The 21,100-nt window shown below is 42.0% G+C and overlaps 1 protein-coding gene across 1 annotated transcript in view; it reads right to left on the bottom strand.

Moving 5' to 3' along the window:
* Nucleotides 1-425: 425 nt before the first annotated feature.
* The window catches only part of SNTB1 (syntrophin beta 1), a 115,420-nt gene continuing 94,745 nt past the window's right edge, over nucleotides 426-21,100 (bottom strand). Inside the window, exons 4-7 of the mRNA XM_027684452.1 lie at nucleotides 14,220-14,359; nucleotides 7,203-7,399; nucleotides 5,281-5,471; nucleotides 426-3,921 (exon numbers count right to left, since the gene is read on the bottom strand). Coding sequence (XP_027540253.1) covers nucleotides 3,829-3,921; nucleotides 5,281-5,471; nucleotides 7,203-7,399; nucleotides 14,220-14,359 — 621 coding nt within the window. The 3' untranslated portion in view covers nucleotides 426-3,828. The remainder of the gene's footprint in view (nucleotides 3,922-5,280; nucleotides 5,472-7,202; nucleotides 7,400-14,219; nucleotides 14,360-21,100) is intronic.

Consider the following 21,100-nt stretch of genomic DNA (forward strand, 5'->3'; position numbering starts at 1 on the left):
GTCTAATGATCTGGAGCACATAATTTGTTTAGGCTCTGATTTTGCTTCCACTGAAGAAAAAGAAACTCCCAATTAACTTTTAAACATGGGTAAGAGGACAATGAGAACTCCTCCAGATGGAATCAGATCAACCTCTCCTTCCAATCAGCAGTGCTTCCAAATGCAAAGAGCTGGATGGAGTGTGCTCCCATGTCCTGTGGGAAGAAGGAATACTAATCTTCTGCAGAGAGAAAACACTTGTTTCGTTATTTGCAAAAGACCAATTCTAATGATGTTCACGGTAGTGATTTACTTGGTAGCACATGAAGAGTTGTGTTCTGATTTATAAAGTGCTTCAAGTGAGATGCTAATTCCATTTGAAGAGCAGGACTGTTAGGAAACACCAGTATGCTTCCCTGAACGCAATCAAATCAGCTTTATTTTCCTTTTTCTTTTTAACAAACACTTTATATCACATTTTTCCAATGACATTTATGTTCCAATACGTATCCAGATCTCTCTAATGGTGAAGCTGCTATACAAACTTTCTGATCTGACTGTTCAATTTATAGTCAGTATTTTGTGAAAAGAGTGAGACTGGAATATTCCTTTTTTGGATTTCCATGAAGCTGGTCTGTTATACCTCAGGTCAGACTGAAAGAACAGGCTTAAATTTCCAGTTAGGTTTTCTATTTAGGCCACTAAATTAAGAGTTTAAGTCAAAAGGAAGGAAACCATCTTTTTTTCTATAACTGTTCATAAGAGAAACACGGCACATGTTGACCTCAGTCCTTGAATGCAGAAGCTTGAGCAGAAATTTCTTTTATTTTTTATGACTTCTGTAACTGCCTAGTGCAGTATAAGCAACAGAGAAAGTACTGTAACTTCAGCAGAGGAGTCTGAATGACCTGCCCTGGAACATCCCTGTGAGCTTTCAGTTTTTTTTTTAATTTCAAATTTTTAAAAGTCATTCCATCAATGCAATGAACAGTTCTCTCAAGTAACGGAACTCTTAACAAAAGAACTGAAGTTTAAATGTATTTTTCCCCAGCCCAAAACCAAAGAACAGCCTTCCAAATAGTTTGTCTGGGTACAAAGTAAGCTCACCTCACAAAAATCCAATAAATGACTTTATTAAATATATTCTTTTCCTCTAAAATATAAATATTCACTATACTCTTATAAATGTGGAGTAGGTCCATATTTAATTTGTCTATCCCATCCAAATATGAATCAGTTCAAAATCTGAAAATGAAGAAATAGCATCTGTAATTATCATTTATTTTTTCTATAAATATATATATGAATCTTCTTTGCAAACTGCTTAGTTATTCACTTAGACTTCATATAGTACTGAGCACCTTAGATTACATTTTGTGTCATTTATTTGTTGGTACTAATATAGGAATTTGTAATATTTACAATGCACATACGTGTTAAGGAAAACATTCCAGTGATTTTTAAGTGTTAAAGGAGTAAGGAAATAGTGCAGTATAGTTTACAGATGTATTTAACCTACCCCACAGAATGCAAGTTTTCACTTTAACCTCTGGAACTTTTATAGGAGCCCAGGTCCAGATTTTTAAATCATACTTTGGAACAGTGATCAAAATGTTCTGAATCGCTTTTTAAAACCTTCACTGTTTTAAAACCTACACAACTGTTGTAACAGTTTATTTGATCATGTGACATGAGTTCCTACCCGAGGACCCGTCCCCCTGCGTACCGACTGCTCTCAGCTTCTGAGATGCTCTTCTAGGAGCCTCCAAGCCAAAGGAGGCCCACGTAACTGCCCACAGAACGTTGTGTGAATGGCAGTGGTCACTAAGTGAGAAATGTCCATCTGGAAATTATTGGTAAGTTACGTAACATGTTACTTTCTTGTAACATGTAACATTCACTACCTTGTGAATTTACATGAGGAATATATTTTTAAGTGTAAGTACCGTGACTGTAAAAACAAAGTTCACAGCAAGGTGAATCCCCTCCCAGGTGTGCTTGTGAGTGGTGAGAGGTGCTGGCAGAGGGGCTGCTCTTTCAAAGGGGCATTTGGGTGTTCTTCAATGACTGTTTTCTGTATTTATGAATTCAGCCTATCATCCTAAATTTTTAGTTAGTTTTTATGATTAAGATACCTATGGAAACCAAAATGAACTAATTCTTACGCTGTGAATAAACAGCATGACTTACACTTAACTCTCAAACTTAGCTTAAAAACAATATGGAGCCAAACTGTGTTTTTAATTTTCCTCTTTGCCAGCCAAGTGATGCTAAGTTGAAATTTACGTGCTTTCTCAGGAATAAAAGAAATGTTGTAATATGACAACTGAACGCCCACAAACTTTGGATTTATTACTTCCTGTACACGTCTTTCAAAGTGTGAATTTAGGGCAAAACTCTAAAAGCAGACAAAACCTCGCCCCTGTGTGAAGCAGTTCTGTTTATAAAGGAAGAGCAACATAAGTGCCATCCCTGTTCTGCTTCTTCCTATTTCTATTACTTCCAGGTGCAAGCTGTGTCTGCATCATTTCTGATGATGAAGGTCAGCGTTCCTGCCTGCTTTGTGCTGCCCAAGGTAATTGAATAAGGCTCAAACTCAATGAATTGCATACTTTGACTAGAAGCAGTAAGTTGTGGTGCAAAACAAGAACTAGTAAGTCAGGGACATGGAGGTGAACGTCTTACGTTTCACCAGCAAGAAACCTGGACTTGCCAAGTCATGCCCATAGGAGCAGTTCCATGTTAAGGAGTACAGCTAATGTTCCACCCTGGTGCATTTTTCCTCACTGTTGTGGAGCTGCTTGAATAACTTTTCTGAAAACTCTCATAAAATCAAGTCCTCTTCCTTCACCACATTTGTTCTTCTATGAAGACCACACCACCACACCACTATGAAAACACCACACATCTTGTCTGAGCAGAGAGGGTGACACAGTAGGGGTAGGACAGGAAGCTTAGCATGGCCTTCTTTTGGAAAACTGCTATGGAAATACGCTGGCAGAAGCTTCCATCATGCTTCAACATGGATTCAGGTACCTTTTACCTGAGCTGGGAATCACAGATAACTGAAACTCATTAAGCTATTCTGGGAGGTCACTATAAAAATGCATCTCTAATGTTCATTCATACAGGACAGTCCTACCTGTGCCCACTGACAGCCGGCTCTCAATACATCCTAGAGTTGGTCTTACTTTGGCTCCATCGCTAGGAATGTACATGTAGCACGTCTTTATTGTTTAATTTGAAACTGCCCTGGGCAGGGGCCCTCCAGGTGTTCCCTGACCACAGCTGTATTGCTTTAGAGAGTCCAACCAAAGGTGTGTATTTGAATGCTCTGCTGGGCATTCATGCAACGGGTTCTGACAGAGCTCCAAAATAAAAATTTTCTGTAAGTGGTACACAGGTTACAACCAAAAGAATCTTTTACTTTTGGGTGCTGGGACAATCTTGTTCGGAGAACTTCTCCTCAGCCAATCTTGAGTTTGCATTACAGCCAACATGCTCTTGTCTGCTTAGCCCTTTACTTATTCTATATAAACAAGTACATTGAAATAGGCACAATTTATGATTCTGAAACATTTACACGTACGGTACTACACGCTTTTACGGTCTCATATGGGATTTTAAAATCTCATTATTTACAATGAAATCCCCTGTCTTCCTTGTCATGCCATCTCTTTAGCTGATCAAAATGAAACCTGGGCCTTGGAAGACTGCAGAAATGACCTAGGCCCAGTGCTGAACCCCAGGCTGGTGTCTGCTGCTAGCTGGGATGGGCTCCTTCTGTTGACTGTACTTCAGATGAGCATGGTTGCTCCGTCTCTCTTTGAAGAAACAGATGGATCCCACTTATGCCACCAAGCCCAGTCTCGTGATCTTTGCTGACAGGAAGGAATGAATGATGAAAACAATTGGTTTTGGACAGGAATGGAGGTCCAGTTGCTGAAAGTACAGAAAACAAAAAATCAAGTTGAGAATTATTAAGATTAGATTACAGCTCAAAGAAGGAATAATTTATGAAGTACTTGATGAACTGCTGTCTGGTATTTTGAACAGGCTTCTATTAATAACAGCCCTTCTCTACAACATATTGCTTTTCTTTTGCATACAGCTGCAAATATTTAGGTTATTCAAAGCAAGTAATAAGCATCTTGAGAGCAGATGAGATCCTGGTGCCTCTGGCCTTGCATCCACCTGGGTGAGCAGCAGAAAACTGAGACAGATGCTGCAAGCAGTTTTCCAAGAGGCTCAACCCCTCCTGTCTTTTCAGGCTCTGTTTCTGACCAGGGATGGTGGTGGGACTGCACTGTCTGATACCCAGTGCATCTGCTGTTGTTCACAGCTGAAGCACCTTCAGCTGGTCCTGCAGAGTTGCTCCTCTGTTCTCACAGCCAGCAGTGACACTGTACTGAGTCTTTTTTATTACACAGTTGTGGTTCAGATGATCTCACCACACCCTTGCTAAGCATGACAAGCTTGTCAGTGTAGACAGCAGGTTCAACAATAGGGTCACATCAAAAGAAAACAAATTTGCCTTTCCACCGGTATCAACTTTACTGAGAGCTTGTAACAAACTCCTTTCTGAAAGCCTGACAATAAGCAGTTTGCAAAGTGTTAACAGAAATTATGTGAAGAATTAAGCACCCAACATGACCAGGAACTGCTGAAAAAATTTGTGAGGGAAGACCATGTTTACATTCATAATTTATGATATTTAAACTGCTAATTGGAATATGTGCCTTATATTTAGGCACTGTGACAGCTCAGAGGCCTAAGCAGACAGTTTGCACTATATCTGTAGCCTTAATTGTTTTTTTCAACAACTACATGTTCAAAAATGTTTAAACACAGCTTGTTGTCATAACATGAAGTCCCTAAGGGACACTGGAATTAATAAGATCTCATTTTTACGTTCCTTCACCCTTGATCATTTAAAAAGTGAAGTGCATACATATAAAAATTCTAATATCTGGCTATTTAGAGGTACAATTTGTTCTTGAATGTAACAAATCTTTCATCCCTCTTTGCATGGTTTTATGATTTTAACTGTCTTTTTAGTTCATCTCCTTCTATAACCAGATTGTCATGCTGTACTTGAAAGCATAGCATCTAAATACTGGTACTGGAACCTGGCACTGGCCAACTGTTGTGAATAGAACAGAACAGAATAAAGTATTTCAGTTGCAAGGGACCTACAGTGATCATCTAGTCCAACTTTCATTAGTGTTTCTCCATGCCCAGAGCCTTTAGGACCACAAAAGAGATGGTAACATGCATCCCTCTTCTAAAAGTAGTACTTACAATTTCTCCATCTTTTCCTCCAAAGTCTAAATAAAGCATCCTTATCCCATCATCTGAAGACATTTTCAGTTTTTCGTAGGGATATTGTGCAATTTTCTTGGAGAAGGCACCATCTTGTGGTTCAGTTGTAAGAGAGAATCCATGTTCATAATGGATGGTCAGGCGGCACTCCTGGCTTTTGTATGTGCAAGCTGCAGAAGAAATCAAAATTTAGTCTGTAATGTTCCTAAAAGCGCCAAATTCCATTTGGCTGCAGATACCTGCATTTGGCATTTGATCTCAATGCTATCTTGTGGAAAACTAACCTTTCCTGAAACTGGGCTAATCATGCTCTAACTGTCAACCTCTATCAACCTGCAGGTTTGGAAAAACAACAGAAATCCTGTTGTGCAAGGTCCAAGCAAAGTTATGGTGTAAACATAACAGACTAAAACTGCTCAGCAGTAGCAGGACTGATGTCATCCTTTCAGTTACTCACTTCATTCTTCATGTTGCAGCAAACATCTACCTGCTGACAAAAAAACAGTGCACTGAAATTTAAGAAGGCTTAGATTGGTGTTTCCTCCCTTCAAACCTTGACAAAGTCACAGCTACTCTTCTTCTTGTGCCTGACAGACACAGCCAAAATCAATAAATGCGGCGCACAATGCACGAGAGAATTAGAAGCTGTAAAGGGTTTCCCTAAAGTATTTTGGCAAAGATGAAGGCACTCCTGAGTCCTCATTAGTGTCGTGGTAATTGAAAAAGGGCCCAGATAATTGTATATAATAGCTATTGCAGCAGAAAGTCTGCATCTTCCTCTCAGCTCAGAAACAGAGGCCATGATCCAAATTAGAAAATGAAGAGTTTTGGTGTTCACATCCCAAATTCTCTATTCCATCACTTTCCTGTGACCAATTCTGTCAAGAAGGTCACTGGCACTGAGATAAAAGCACTGTGATAAAAGAAGGGGCTGATGCTCTCCTTCTGCTTTTGGAAAGACTGGCATCCATGTCACTGTGCTGAGGAGACGGACGTGTCCCCCTGAGCACTCTGGTTGGTTTCTCTGTCAGGGGCCCTCCCAAAGCAGCCTGAGCTCCCTGTGCCTATGGGCCCGAATCCCTGTGCTCAGCAGCACGTGGCTGTACCTGATGCTTCAAGAAACCAGAACTGCCCCCTGTTGTGGGTGGATTTGTGCTTTGGCTCCTGCTCTGACATTTTTAGGAAACGAGTGGAGATAACGTTCAATATTAACGGCCCTGCCAGCTGTAGAGTGAGCAGGGAAAGGATTGCAAATCCTGGGGGCATTCAGGAGAAGGGCACAGCCTCAAAGCCACAGAGCCACCCTAGGCCAGCAGATACCCGGCCAGACAGGGCATCACTCCAGAGCATCTGCAGCTGATTACTTTTATTCCAGTCGATTTTGCATGTACAAAGTACTGAGAAATGACATCCTGATGTTCAGGGAGGGAAATGACTACCCATCAAAATGTGGCTATTGAGCTGGTGTTTTTTTTTTACTCAAGTGTACAGAGCTGGGTGAATAAATGACCAATTCACACTTGTGAATGTGCCAGTCCTCCTCTGCCTCCTCCCTCTGAAGGAGAAACTCCTGCCAGACTTGCAGGAGTCTCCTGAATCTCAGAAAAATGCTCTTTTTTGTGGTTTCTAGACAAACCTCTGACCATCATTCCTCCGTGACATGAAAGCCTACATGGCTGACTACAGACTTTTGTCTAAAACAACATGCTGAAAACAAAACCATAAGTCAGCACCATAGTGACTGGCCACAGGTAGCACACCAGCTGGGACTCACTCAGAAACCAAGGGGACAGTATTTTAAACATGCACATTTTTAAATTAATCACATCAAGCAGAAGAAGCTCCAACTGCCACGAGTGTCACGAGAAGGGTGTGGGGACAGCGCTGCAGGTGTTACTCACATGTGGTGATTTCTGTGATGAGCTCTGCAGAATTGTGGCAGCCCTGCACCACACTCCTCGTCCACAGTGAGAGGTCTCGACTAGTCTCCGTCCTGAACAGATGAGTTTCAATCCCTTGCCTTGTGCCGGTACGGGTTGCAAAAGACAAATCCATCCCTGACTGTGGTGAGCCTTTTCCTGGGCCAGAATGAACCAACCTGCAATTGGATTTAATACACATCAGGGAATTCTAACAATGACACAGAGCACTACCCCAAAATACCCACCTGAGCACAGCTCTGCTCTGCACATTCCTAAATGCACATGGTTGGGAGCATGGGAACTCACATCTCTTCTGTATTCACTCAGAAGAGTGAAGGTCCAAGCCAGTGAGCACAGAAGCACCTGGACATGCAGGTGATGACATGGATGTCCCAAAATTTCCTAATAAATTGTACAAAACACCCCTTTGGATGAGGAACTGAGAGAAATCACTGACTGGTCTGTGATGATGGAGTTTGGTCCACAGATACAAGTGCTCACTCAGATGAGGCAGCTGAATCCATCTTTCACTGTGAAGCAACATTTGCCCTAAACCTTAAACATCTGCAGACAAACTCAACGATAAATACTGTTGGATAAAATATGTGTATGTATATGCATATGTAAAATATGCAGATGCCAAGTACTGTCTTGTACTTACTTTTCCCATAAGAAACCTGTAAAATGCAAAATGTTGCAGCTACTTGTAATCTCAAATTCTCTCACATTTGTCTGCAATTAACATTTTTTTGCCCAGCTGATCTCCTGTGACCAGGAAAGGTTTGTTCATCTGGGCAAACACAAATCACACAGAATAGTTTTGAGTGAGAAAATCAATACTTCATAATTATTAATTTTTCTTTAAGACTGCCCTTTTGTGTTGGGTTTTTTTCCCTGCAGAAGCGTGGACCATCAATATAGAATTCACTCAGAAACATAACGCTGATTCTTCTGGAACGAATAATCCAGAGGAACTCATCACTCTTTGAGATTCAGAGACTAACCCTCTGAGGAAATCACAAAATGAAATTCTTCTGAAAAGCTTTCTTCTGTCTTGTGTCTCCTATTTTCCTTTCTATAGGCAAACAATATACTTCATATGACACTATAAAGTATGTAACATGGTAGTAGAACACTTGTGCTGAAGGATAAAACATTAGATTATACTAATCATCTACTGAATGCTAATTTACCCTCCAATTACTGTTTTGCGTCTACAAGAATAGTTGCCTGTTAGCTGACACTGTAGGAGTATGCCATCAAACAGGGATGTTTTAATAGGAAAAGAAAAAGCAGAAAGGAAAGAACAAACAAAGCACAACTTTAGCTTTTCAGCTGCTGAAACACTAATCACAGGGTAACTGAAATTTTCCTCAGTTCCCTGACGGTCTGTGCTGGCATTTGGGATGCACACGGTGCCAAACAGATGTGCCCCTTTTACATACCCTGCTGGAAGGTTTGCAAGATTTGTTCATGCTCAGGTTCATGGAAACTTTCTTTGGATTTTGAGCATCCCCCTTGATTTTATGGTCCCAGGAGCTCCTGGGAAGCGAAATGCAGAGCATCCTGGTCAGAGCTGCCCTGCCCTCTGTCTGGGCAGGCTGGCAAGGCTGTTTTCCCTCTAGAAGGGCTGAGTTAATGCCCCACTCAGCTTTGATATTCAGGGCCTCCCAAGTGCACTCTGGGCAGATTTTGCAGTCGGGGAGTGAGTTGCAAGCCAACAACCCAAAAACTTGAATTCCCTTTCATTTGGCGTGAGAGGGTGCAAGCTCTGAGCAGAAGCTGCATCTTGATAATTAAGGCAGGAGCCAAGGAACTGAAATCTCTAGTGACATCTGCTTGCTGCCTGTCCCCAGCCAGTCACCCAGCCACAGGCATGGCCACCACTTTTATGCTGCCTTCTGCTACCAGGCTGTGGGAAAGAAGCCTAGAAAATCACATCAAGTTTGTCAGTAGAAATAAAACTATTCCAACTTTTCCCTGGGTCATTCCTTCTCTTGTACGCAGTACTCATCAGCTGTGCTAAAAATTTTCCTCATACTTACGACACTGAATGCAAGACAAACAGATGATACCAATGTTTAATTTCCTCTAAAAATACACACCACCCCCATACCTTCATGCTTTATCCATACCACTGGCATTGTAGGTTTTTCAGCATATGGATAGAATGAAGATATACTTTACAAATTAAAGTATGTAGACATCCAACATGAACATTTGTTCTTGCCAGCCTTCTCTTACTATCCCCTCATTATTAAAAATCGAGTCTCAGTATTTAAAAAACCTTTTCTATCGTACAACTACAGATAGTGCTTTGTAAAGTCATGCACTTAAGCATGAACTAGACAACCATGCAGGGGAACATTTGATAGTATTTATGTACCAGGTGTCAGTACTAATGTATTTGGGCACAGATCAAAGGATTCCCAAGCTTTAATAAAGTTGCATTCGTGTGAGATGTTTCGTTTACAGGGAAGACATTTTATCCTAAAGACCACAAAACTACCTTAAAAGGCAAAAAATATCCTTAGAAACCTCACAGAAGGCTTCCCCTCGCCCCCGCCTCCCATCACCGAGCACTGAGCGCTGATCGCTCCTCCCGGCACAGCGAGAGCCGCGAGAGGGCAGGAGAAGGCTGGTCACGACCGAGGCTCCGCACAGAGCACAGGGAACTGGAGCGGCTGTGAATGCCACTCTTGGTGCGCTCCAGGGAGCCAGGGAGACACTTCTGATCTTCTCTCGTTTCTACTTCTAATATCCTCTCATTTCTCCCTTGTCTCTCTACGTTCCGGGGACCTTTTAAGCATTATTTGTTGTGAATGTGTGATAGCAAGATGGATAGGATCCAACATGAAGCGCTGGTGTAGGCTGAGATGCACTGGGACCTGCTTCTCATCCTAATGCTATGGAAAGAGCTTCAACAATGTAGTGCAACAACCAGATCTAGAGGCCTCTTCAGAAAGGACAGTGAAACCAGCACTGACATTCAAAGGAAGCCTTCAGCTGCTCACTCACTCAAGATTTATCTCAGAAGAGACCATGCTACACGTGCAGACGCTCACGCAGCTCTGCTGGTTAGAACACCACTATCACTGATCTTTCTTATGTGACCCTGACTTAGCATTTGAAACCTGCTCTGGAATGGCTGTACTCTTTGGAAACCTATGCACATGCTCTCAATTCATCTGCGTGGAGGGAGCCACAACCACCCTCACTGCCTCTGGAAGACAAGCAGAGAACTTGCAGGGCACCTCATACACCTTCTCAGCGTTCTCAGGAAACCCAATGCTCTCTGCCTGTCCCTTTGCCCGCTTTCCCAGATAACTAATCAGTGCCCAAATCCCTTCCCCAAGTTTTTATGTCATTAGCTATCAAACTGCTTTAATAATTTCTGATTACAGACCTCAGCTGTACACAAAAGCTACTTACCTGATCTTTAATCAGAGCCCAACATGGACTGCACTTTTTTCCCCTTTCATTTCATATCTGGCTATGATAGATAACGGAATTTGATGGCAAACATTTAAGATGTAATTACTTAAGCCCCATTCCCATGCTAGAGGGAGGCACTGTTATTCAGGCATAAGGAAACACTGAAACAGAGATTATGACAAAAAGGTCCTTGGAGTCAGGGCTGTGTGCCAGCTTCTGTGCCTCCTGGTGCAGAGATTTAAAGGAACAACTTAAATCTGATCTCAGTTTTATTTGAGCTATTACTTATATTCCACACAAAGCTGGAAAAGACTGTCTGGAAAATATTTTTAGGTCTTAATAGCATCCAGAGGTTGAAGGCAAACTTATCAACAAACAAAAAGGGCATGCTGAAATTCTGCTGTTAAAGGACTGTAAGAAGATTGTAATCCTTCTACCACTTTCCAATTTTCTCTGCTCATTATGTCTTGGGTAGATTAAGCATGACTCTGTACAGTATCTGGCACTGAAGTTTTCCAGTTTCAGCAGCTTTTCAAATATGCATTAGCTAAGCAAAAATGTTTTTCCAAGGACTCATAAAAATCTGAAAGATGGAAGCAGCCAAGATTACAACATGGACTCTGCAAACTTTCCAGGTGAAAAGTTCTAAATTGCACTGATCAATGCACAGAGGGGATTAAAAAACTTGTCACGAAGAGGGTAATCACTGACTGAGAATGAACACAGCAGTCAATACCAACAGCAAACCCACTCTATTTTTTTGGTATAACTGTACTCAGTGTGACAGGTCATAAAAGCAGGACCCTGCAGGGTTTTAATCAGAATCATCCAAAACAATAGGGGTAATAATTTAGGGAATCTGTCCATTTATGTAATCTGCTCACCTTGAGGATTCATGTATTTATATGTATTTATCACATTGTGACTCCATTCTGAATGCCAGTTTCTGTATAGTTGCTGCCTTTTTACCTGAGTGTTAAATTCACAGTGATATTAGTAAAAAATCACAGAAATGGGGCTGGAGTGGTTCTCAGGAGGTCACCCAGCAAATCCCCCTTCACAGAGCAGGGCTAACTGTACTGACACACTGCTGTGTCACTCATCCTTCAAAGTCCCCAGTGATGAGAACTGTGCACCTTTCCTAGGGAATCTAATCCAGTACCTCACCTGCACACAAGTTTTTCCCCAGGACCTACTCTAAACCTCTTCTGCCACAAGTGCAGTCAACGACGTCCTGTTGTATCCAGGACGGATGTAGAGAAGATGCTCCCCTGTAGGGAACATGTCCCGAGGTGCAACAGGTAGGCACCGAAGCTAGGGGACATGCGCAGAGCCAGACCCTCCTATTGGTTAAGAGTCACGTGGGATCAAGGTATAAAGGACCGCGAGCTGTTTAAATAAATCTCTTTGTTTACCACCTCACAGAGAGTGTGCCATGATTTCTTTATTATATAAAGGCAGTGCCACATGCACGCTACACTCCCCTGTCCTACTTGTGTCTCATCTTCATACCTGAAAACTATTGACATGTTTTCCATGGACTTCTCTAGATTAAACAACTAAGGTTTCTTAAGAATTCCCCTACTGAAAGTGTTTCTATATATTTGCATTGATTTCTTCTAGACCTGCCACAGTTAACTGGCACTCTTTGGAAGTGCAATGCCTGACATGAAGGTGGTGTATCACCTCAGGTTTTACTCATGGTCTCTAGTTAGGTATGATTATTACGTCTGCCCAACATGCAACATTTCTGCTATAACCCAAGATGATTGTCTTTATTATCCCCTCTCAAAAACATAATACCTTAGATTTAAGTAGTTTTGCCACACTGTCCAGGTGCTTCCTGGCAGAGCAACTACTTTGTCACTCATACTCCACCCCACAAAGGTGCAGCAGATTATTCCCCAGCACTGAACTTTACACTTGCCCTTTCTGAACCGCATACTGGTTTTCTTACAGATCATTTCCCCAACCTGTGAAGACCCTTCATCAGCCTGACACACATGTGCTGTGCAACTTCTCATTCTCCTCCATCCTGAAGACCAGTGTTTCTCAGGCAGGTATCCCACCGTACAGGGAGATGACTATTCCCAGCCAAGGCAATGTTATCAAATCAAGGTCTGTTATCAAATGTGACCTCTTGAGGAAAAATAATCAACTAACGGGCCCTCCAAGATGAGGACTTAGATTGTTGAATGCAGTAATCTGGAGGTCACTGATGATGAGGGCTGGCAATACTCACCAAAGAGTCATCTTTACACATGACAGCATGTGGGCAGAAAGGGACAGGATGCACTACAGGATCTCCAGTCACTTTAAGGAGGACTTGAGTCCATATAAAAATGAAACCCCAAAACAGTGGGGAGGAAATGCATCATCTTCTGCTGGGGTACTCTTGCTTCTCAAATTGTAAGGCTTAGTGACACACCTGGACACAGCCTCTAGCTCCAACACTACCCAGTTTTCACTGGGACTTGTCACCTGGAATTGTCAACATTCATCACCACACCACGCAGCAGGCTGCAAGCTGCAAAGCTTGTGTCTCTTGCCTCATGTTACAGTAACAAAGGGTGAGTCAGAAGCTGGATTCTCAGGAAGTCTGAAAACTCCATCATGGGTAGGTAGACTGGGACAAACAACCATCAGTGTAATTCACTGAGTCTCATTTCATTTTTTTAATATAATGACTAAGTAGCAAAGTTTCAGTTCATTTGAGGAGACAACTAAGAGACAGAGAACAAAAATTAACTAATGAGAGTGCAGTGAGAGACCCACTGCTTTTGGCCATGTGCAACCAGCCCTTCTGAATGAGAACTCATTGAAAATGGTATAATAGAGGCCTGTAGCAAGGCCAAAACAATGGAACAAGAGCTCTTTCTTAAGCCCTTTGACTATACTGGCAGAGAAACGTGATTAAGATTCACATCAAGAAGCACAGACAGTTTCCACTGCATAACGATGACCATGGGAAAGCTCTCTCTGAATTAGTGTTGATGGATACCTTCGAAATAATGCAAATGGTTATTTCCAACCTCACTTCAAGAATGTGTCTTCCAAGCTTACCATTTTAAGCTAAAAAAAGCCAGGAATTCATTTGTTAGAACAGGAAGAGAAGCTGTGCTGAAAGTGTCTCCAAAAGCCCCATACTGGTGGTGCAGAACTGCCACACCAGCACGTTCAACTTAGGGCCAATTTCACTTTGCTTCAGTCTGGAGGAGCAACTAGAAATCGAAGTGCTTCTGCTAAGCCCTAAGGTCTGCACACTGAGATAGAAATCTCAGGAGATCAAGCTCTCAGCTTTTTCAGCACTCCCGCCTCTGTATCCAGGCCAAGTGGTCACATCATAATCCTGGTGTGCTCCTGGCCACCAGCCTCGGCCAGAACTTGAAATGGAGGAGAAGAGGGGAGTTAAGCTCAGCCCATCGGCCCATTGAAGAACCTGCTTCTCAAACCACAACATTTCAAATGTGAAATACAGCTGTGCACCAGCTCTACCTGTTCCTGCCTGACTCAGCTGTTCCCACTGCTCTTGAAGTGGTCATAATAAAAAGGCACAGGTACCTGGTGGCTAGCAGGGGGTAGGTATGCAGAGGGCTGAACCAAGCTTCCTTCATCCGGGGCATGCTCTCATATATTAAGAGGTCTTTCTCTGTCAAAACCACTAACACTGGCTTCCAGCGCTTCTCGTTGTCTCCTGGCACCTGAAAAAGAGAAAAGTCTCTATGAAGCAACAAGAAAAAAAGCTACCATCATGCAAAGCCTGACCAAAGGACATGTTGAGTCCTGGGTGAGAAAATTAAGAAAAGGGAGTTTGACTTCTTTGGCTTTTTGACATCTCCCCCATGGATTTATAACCAGATGCAGCAGCAATGGAGTAAAGTGCAATGTCATGTGCTGCTCCCATTAGCACTGCCATTTCCAGCCTTCCCTTACCATGGGTTACTTGATAAATGCAGTAGTGGAAGAACACTGAGGTGGAGCTGGCTGTTACTTAGCTGCGGTATGCATGAAAGGACGTTTAATGTATATTTATAATGTGCACCATTCACATGTATCTGGCACATTAATCTGAATGCTGGACGTTGCTGCTGCTGTTTGTATTTTCATGAGTGAAAAAAAGCTGCAACGTCATCACTATTAAAGAGTGACAGGTAGTAAAACCTAGTGCTTTGGGAGCAGATCTTTTTTCCTCAAGAGTTCATGTTTGCGTTGCTTCTCCTTTTTTCATACCATTCTTCCAGTTTCACAAGTGCCTATTTGTAAGAGATCCAACCTAAACACGGGGATGATCTCAAGCATTGACTCAGTGATGGATCTGCTCCGCGTTTCAAACCCATATGTCGAAGATGTCTAAAGACTGAGACATCAGAGCCCTTTACTCGCTGCAGAATCCAGCTGTGGAATTACATTTTGCAGGTTAGACGTGTGATAGTCCACATGGCTACACAATTACTGCTATGAGGACCAAGTATGGATTCTGGTTTCTACTTATTCTACTCTGGCAGCATAGAAGTGTCTTAAAATAGATGAGAATATGAAAGAACCTTAGTTTCAAGTAAGAATGAAGCTCTTTCACAGACAATCACTTTCCATTTGGTAAACATAAAGAAAAAGAAGCCTGAGCCCACAGTAACACAGCCGTGCTTTCAAACTCAAACGTCTTGGCTGGGTACTAAAGGGAATGAAACAAATTCTGAGATTCACCAGAGAATCTGGTTGTCTACATGACTCCTCCATTAAACCCTCCCTGAGACACAGAAGCAGCTGTCTGTGTGGGTTTATGGTTGATGCCAGCCTACTTGCCATGGGTATGTGTCACTGGGCACATTGTTGGGTGGAGAAACATATAAAAGGGATCAAAGTTTGGGCAGAATGGGAGTGGCACAGCCAGGAATGGTAGTTCAGATCCTTAAGTATGATGTGCTTTATGTAATAGATTCAGATTGAGAACCACATTTGAAACACGTGTATTTTATACAAAGACAAGGTCCCACAAATTTCTAAACTTTTAAGGGCTTTCAAGACCGTATAAGATAACTTCATACCAGAACACCAATGCCCAAAGCAGATCTTAAACTAAGATTTTTATCTTACATAATTTTCAAGATGTATTTTTCCCTCTGAATGATGCTTTTCCAATAATCATTTTCCTGTTTACAGCATTACTTGCCCATTGGCTGGTCACGAATCAACTTAAAGTCATCAACATAATTGAAATTGAAATCTCTTCAATTTCTTCAGAACCCTCAATACTTATTTACAATTTTCTTGTGGTGACAGTTTCTTAAAACACAACCTTTCATTTTCAAATAGGGCTGAACAGAGAAGCCAAATAATTTACACACCTATTAAGACACTCCAGAAAGAATGCAAAATCCAGAGTTCTCAGAGCCCATGTAGTATGGAAATATTCACATTAGCAAAAAGCATCCTCGGTTTCCTAATGCCACAGCTATTAACTACAGTTAACACTCTAGTTCCTAGCATGGGAATATAGAAATGAGTGTTACAGTTAATGTTAACACTAAATAAATGTTATGGTTAATGTTAACATTTAATTTTGGAGCACCTGCCTGTGCTCTTTAAATAGAAAGTAGTACATACTTTTGAAAATTTCCAGAAAACAAAAAGGAAGATAAATATGAAATCTCTCACAGGATAAAACAGCAGGATGTTCAGATCCACTCTCTGGAAAAGTAAGCAGGCAGTCTACTGGGGTCTTACTTCTTATTTTTTAATTCTCTGACCACAAGCAATCCAAAGACTATGGGAAGCTGCTCACAGCTTTTCTGCAGAACCACTCTGCCTGTGTAGTATTTTCAATCACAAGCTTTGCTATCAAGTGGCTGGTCAGTCAACTGTGAGTGCAGAAACTTTGGCAAACACTGTTCCCTGTAAAGCAACCACAAGAAAGAGCCCAAAACTCATTTTGCCAGCTGGTCCCACAACTGTTTGCTGGACAGCTGTAAACATTAGGAGGCAGAATTTTCAGCGTGTATCCTGAGGTTACCACCTGCACAGTGAATCCCACAGCTTTGCTCCAGTTCTTCCCCATACCAGGGTGACTGTGGAGAAAATGTGGCTTGGTCATAAGGTATTGAAGATTTTTTCTCAAGAAAAGTGACCTTTTATTACCTCTCCTTCTAAGGTGTATTCCATGTTTGTAGGATGTGTACTGGAAAGAGGAGAGGAGGAGAATTATGTTTGTCTGTGCCCTGCTGTGAAGCCCACCTCAGCGAGAAGGGCCACGCAATACACACACACTTTTAAACACATTTTTTAAACCTTGCTGGGACCATAGCTGCCTCACTGATGAGGAATGCTGGTGTAAGCAATACTGCTGCTATTTCAGACCTGAAGAAGGATTTGTGTGCCTGAAAGCCTGTCTGGTTTTTTTTCCAACTGTAACAGCTGATCTAATAAAAGATACTGCCTTTCCTTAAAAAACCTTGAATTGCATTATTGTTCCCTTATTTCGTTGGGGTTTGGATCAGGCTGTAACAGCTGATGCTGTGCTGTTCAACAGGCAGTTGGCACTTCTGGGAGGTGTGTCAAAAAGAACACGCTGTCCCATAAATGGTAATAGCAGATTTTACAAAGGAAGAAGAGAGGCTGCAAATATATCATTAGCCTACAGGGCACATTCAGCACAAATCAGCATGGGAAATTAATCCAGATCAAGCAAGTGTCATACCAAGCAGGAGTATAATAGCAAATTACAAAACAAAAGCAAAACAACATACTGCTTATGGGCGGCTAAGTGAAGGATTTGCTCAAGTGTTAAAGGTTTTAAAATCTGACATATCATAAAGATAATATGAAATACTTCTGTAAGAATAAATTTATGTATCATCTGAGCTACCTTTTAGAGGCACTCTTTTAGATAACGATTAGGGGCAGCTTCTTAGCCAGAATTTTGCAGAATTCTGGAACTTACACTACAGTTTCTTTGCTCCAGTTCTCACTTGCACATGTAAAATTCCGAGTGCATTGATCTTTGTTGCAGACAAATCACCATCCACTCTAAAAAACCTTTCAAACTCAACCGTTTTTCAAAGTCAAAATTGTTAGGTCAAATCTAGATGAACTATGGAAAAGAAAAATCAGTAGTCCAGAAAAAAATTAATCAGTAAACATTTTGCTGGTCTTCTGGGCACTGTTCAAGTACCTCTAAGCAACAAGTACCAGTGTTTCCTCTCCCTGTGTCACTGAGGTCACTGCTTATATTCCCAGAAGAAATTCCACTTCAAGTCAATGAAGCTGTAAATGTTTATACCAGAAGCAAACTTGATTTCTTTCTTTCCTAGACACATTGTGCCTCTAGATCAAACTCTTCAAGCACCAACCTGAAAAGGGAGAACATATTCTAAGAAAAAAACCCAAGTGCAGTGAAGAATCCTTTTTGCTACTCCAAACCTCTTTGCTGCTCATTTATTTGCCCCATTAAGTGCAAACGCCACTTTTTCCCATATGCACCTCTCTGGTTTACCTTTCCAAATTCAGAAAATATTCCATGTATGGCAGGGATGAAATCTAAGTTTTTGGTGTGTAACAACATGATGGCTGGGCCTGGAATGACTCCAGAGGAGACCTCTGTCCATGACTTGCTCAGCCACAGGTTTCCTCTGCAAAGGCAGCCTAAATGTGTGTGTTTCCGTACGGACACTGCAGTTTCTGCTGGGGTGTCAAGTGCTCCTGTAACGCACACGGTAGGAACAGATGTAAATGTGGAGGCAGACAAAAAGTGTGCAAGAACAGCTGCTGTATTTCAAGCAGCTACATGGAGACTTGGCCATCAGCCTTTGGCTGACACAGGAGCAAACGTGCTCTGATGCAGAAAGCAGGCGGCTCACGCAGGGTTAGGACACACCAGGCCCCACCGAGCAGCTCCTGCTGCCTCTGGATGCCTTTGCAGAGGTGGGGCAGCATTGCTCCAGGCTTTGCTTTAGGGCCAGATCTGTGGTGGGAAGGACTAACTGCACATGATGACACAAGCTCAATGCCACCTGTAGGACTGCTCCTGCTTGTTTTCTGGTAACTGCTCACATGCTTAAGGCCACTGCTCACAATGTACCCTTATAAAGAATAACTCCTCTGATACATAGCAAACAGTATTTCAGAGAAGCCAGCTTGTTTTGCCTGCAGCGATGGGGACCCCTGTCCCCTTCAATGGGGATCACAGCTCCAAACATTTAACAGTTTTCACATATAATTTGTTGCCATAAAGACAATGGGCATCTCAGTGGAGATAAATCCTTTTACAAACTGTTTAGCCCTCTGCTCTTTCATCTGCCAGGTCTCCTTTTCAAAAGGGTTTTCTCTGAATTTCAGTTATTCATCTATTTCGGGCTGCCAGGCATGGATGAAAGAATCTATGAGGCTCACAGATAATTAAATTAGAGGCCTTGGTCTGCTCTGAAAAGCTGTTTTATATTTTCATTACCTCAAAAGGGACATTGCAATTACATTCCTTGTTTAGTAAACAAATGATAAACTGCAGCAAGTGTCCAGAATTTGCCTTTTCAGACACTGTGAAGGTAGCAAGTTTATGTTTATAGTGAGTGGTTTGTTTAAACCCCTTTTCCATCACCTCCTCCCAAATTCCAGACCTACACTATTCCCTTACACAGAGCACAGGAAGAGCAACCAAGAAAGAATTTTCTTGCTACTTTCCCTCCTCCTTTATTTAAAATCTTTCCGTGCTGACAAGCCAGCTTTGACACAGGCTGGGATATGTTCTGCTATGTATTTCTTGCCTTTTCATTGTCTTTTGATGAAGGGTTACATCCATGTTCAGAATAAATTTGATTAATTTACAAAGAGCTACTTGGCAGTTCCTGAAAATAACAGCTGGGACTGAAAAGGATTTTTGCAAGATGAACAGCAGGGATGCAGAAATACATCCTGCAAACCCCAGCATATGCCACAACACTGATATTTCTGTGAGCTCATTTGATGGGAGGCAATTTGCAATGCAGCAGTGGGTGTAAGTGACAGCCGTAGGCAGGGGATATCAACATCTTCCACACCACATGCAGATAAAATGTGTTTTGCTGCTAAACTTTGTAGTTTTAAACAGGAAATAATGTTCACAGTGTTTAGGGATAAAGAAAAAAAAGGCTAATGAAAATGTGTCTGGTTTTGTTCTTCTCTGTCTTTGACCTAAATGATGGGTCAAAGGTGCCATTATCAGATATAGATTAGAGTCAATGCACACATAAAAATCTCCAAAAGGGTACAATATTTGCCTCCTGTAAGCAGTGAGCAGCAAGTGATGCACATGCGGCCATAGTACCACTGCTATGCAAGCAGCCAGAGCCACACAGATCAGGTGGGGATCATGCAGATCCAACTCTTGTGCTATCCTGAGCAGAGCCCAGGGATGCATTGACAGCCTCAGTTACGAGCACTGCTGAGCACAGACAAGACACACATTCTCAAGACAGATCTGTTCAAGTCTGAACTCCTAAATATCCTTCAGAATGACAGGACAAAAGTCAACGTTTCTCAAAGTTAACATAGTCAACCACATCAACATTTTCATGCCAATGTCCTGACTCGCTGGACTAATGGGATTTTCAAACAGCTCGGGCTCATATCCAAATACCTCTAAATGCAAGAGAAGCACCTTAGTACTCTAGACTCACCCACGCAGGAATGGCAGGTGATCTGAGACCTTTCCTGCAGCCAAACAAGAATGCCTGATCCCAGTTTTGCAGTAAAGGTTTGTTCCAGAGTTTGGTGAAGTCAGCTGGAGCTTTTCTAGTAACTCTTTTGTTTCAGACTAGGCACTTGCAAACAAGCCTGGAGGGCTGCATGTCTCCCATGCTACAGAGAATTCTTCTCGGAGGTGCAGAGTGAGAGGATGGCATTCAATATACACAAACTGAAGCAAGGGGAATTTGATTTGATATTCAGAGAAACTTTTTCAGTGTGTCATCGTGGTCGAATACTGGGACAGACTGTGAAATAGCCACCCCTTGAGATACTCACAACACGACTAGGCAAGGCCCTAAGCAAGCTGGTCTAGTTGGCTCTGTTTAGAGCAGAGGGGTCGAAGCCCAAGTACTCCCTTCCAACTGATATTATTCTGTGAGTCTATAAAACAACAGAAAAAATGGAAGAAGTCCAGATTTGGATCAGACTGACATCATTTATGCTGCCCCTGAGTTAAAACTGGTTGTATAATTATTCTGTACACATGCAGTTTTTCATACATGTGTGTTGCACAGATGTTGTGTCAGTATGAATGCAGTAGTCATATAAAACAGTTATTGCACTTAAGGGTTTGCAGGATGATTTGCAGTTACCTTGAACCTTAAATCCTCTAGAACTGTATAAGATGTACATCCTTGATCCTTCTGACTTGACAGAGTCTAACACACTGCATTTCCTTTGCCTTAGATTACTTGCCAAAGATAAAGAATGTAAGGGAGTGAAAA

This window comes from Neopelma chrysocephalum, unplaced genomic scaffold (assembly GCF_003984885.1).
Source record: "Neopelma chrysocephalum unplaced genomic scaffold, ASM398488v2 Primary Assembly neopelma1_66, whole genome shotgun sequence".
Classification (NCBI taxonomy): Eukaryota; Metazoa; Chordata; class Aves; order Passeriformes; family Pipridae; genus Neopelma; species Neopelma chrysocephalum.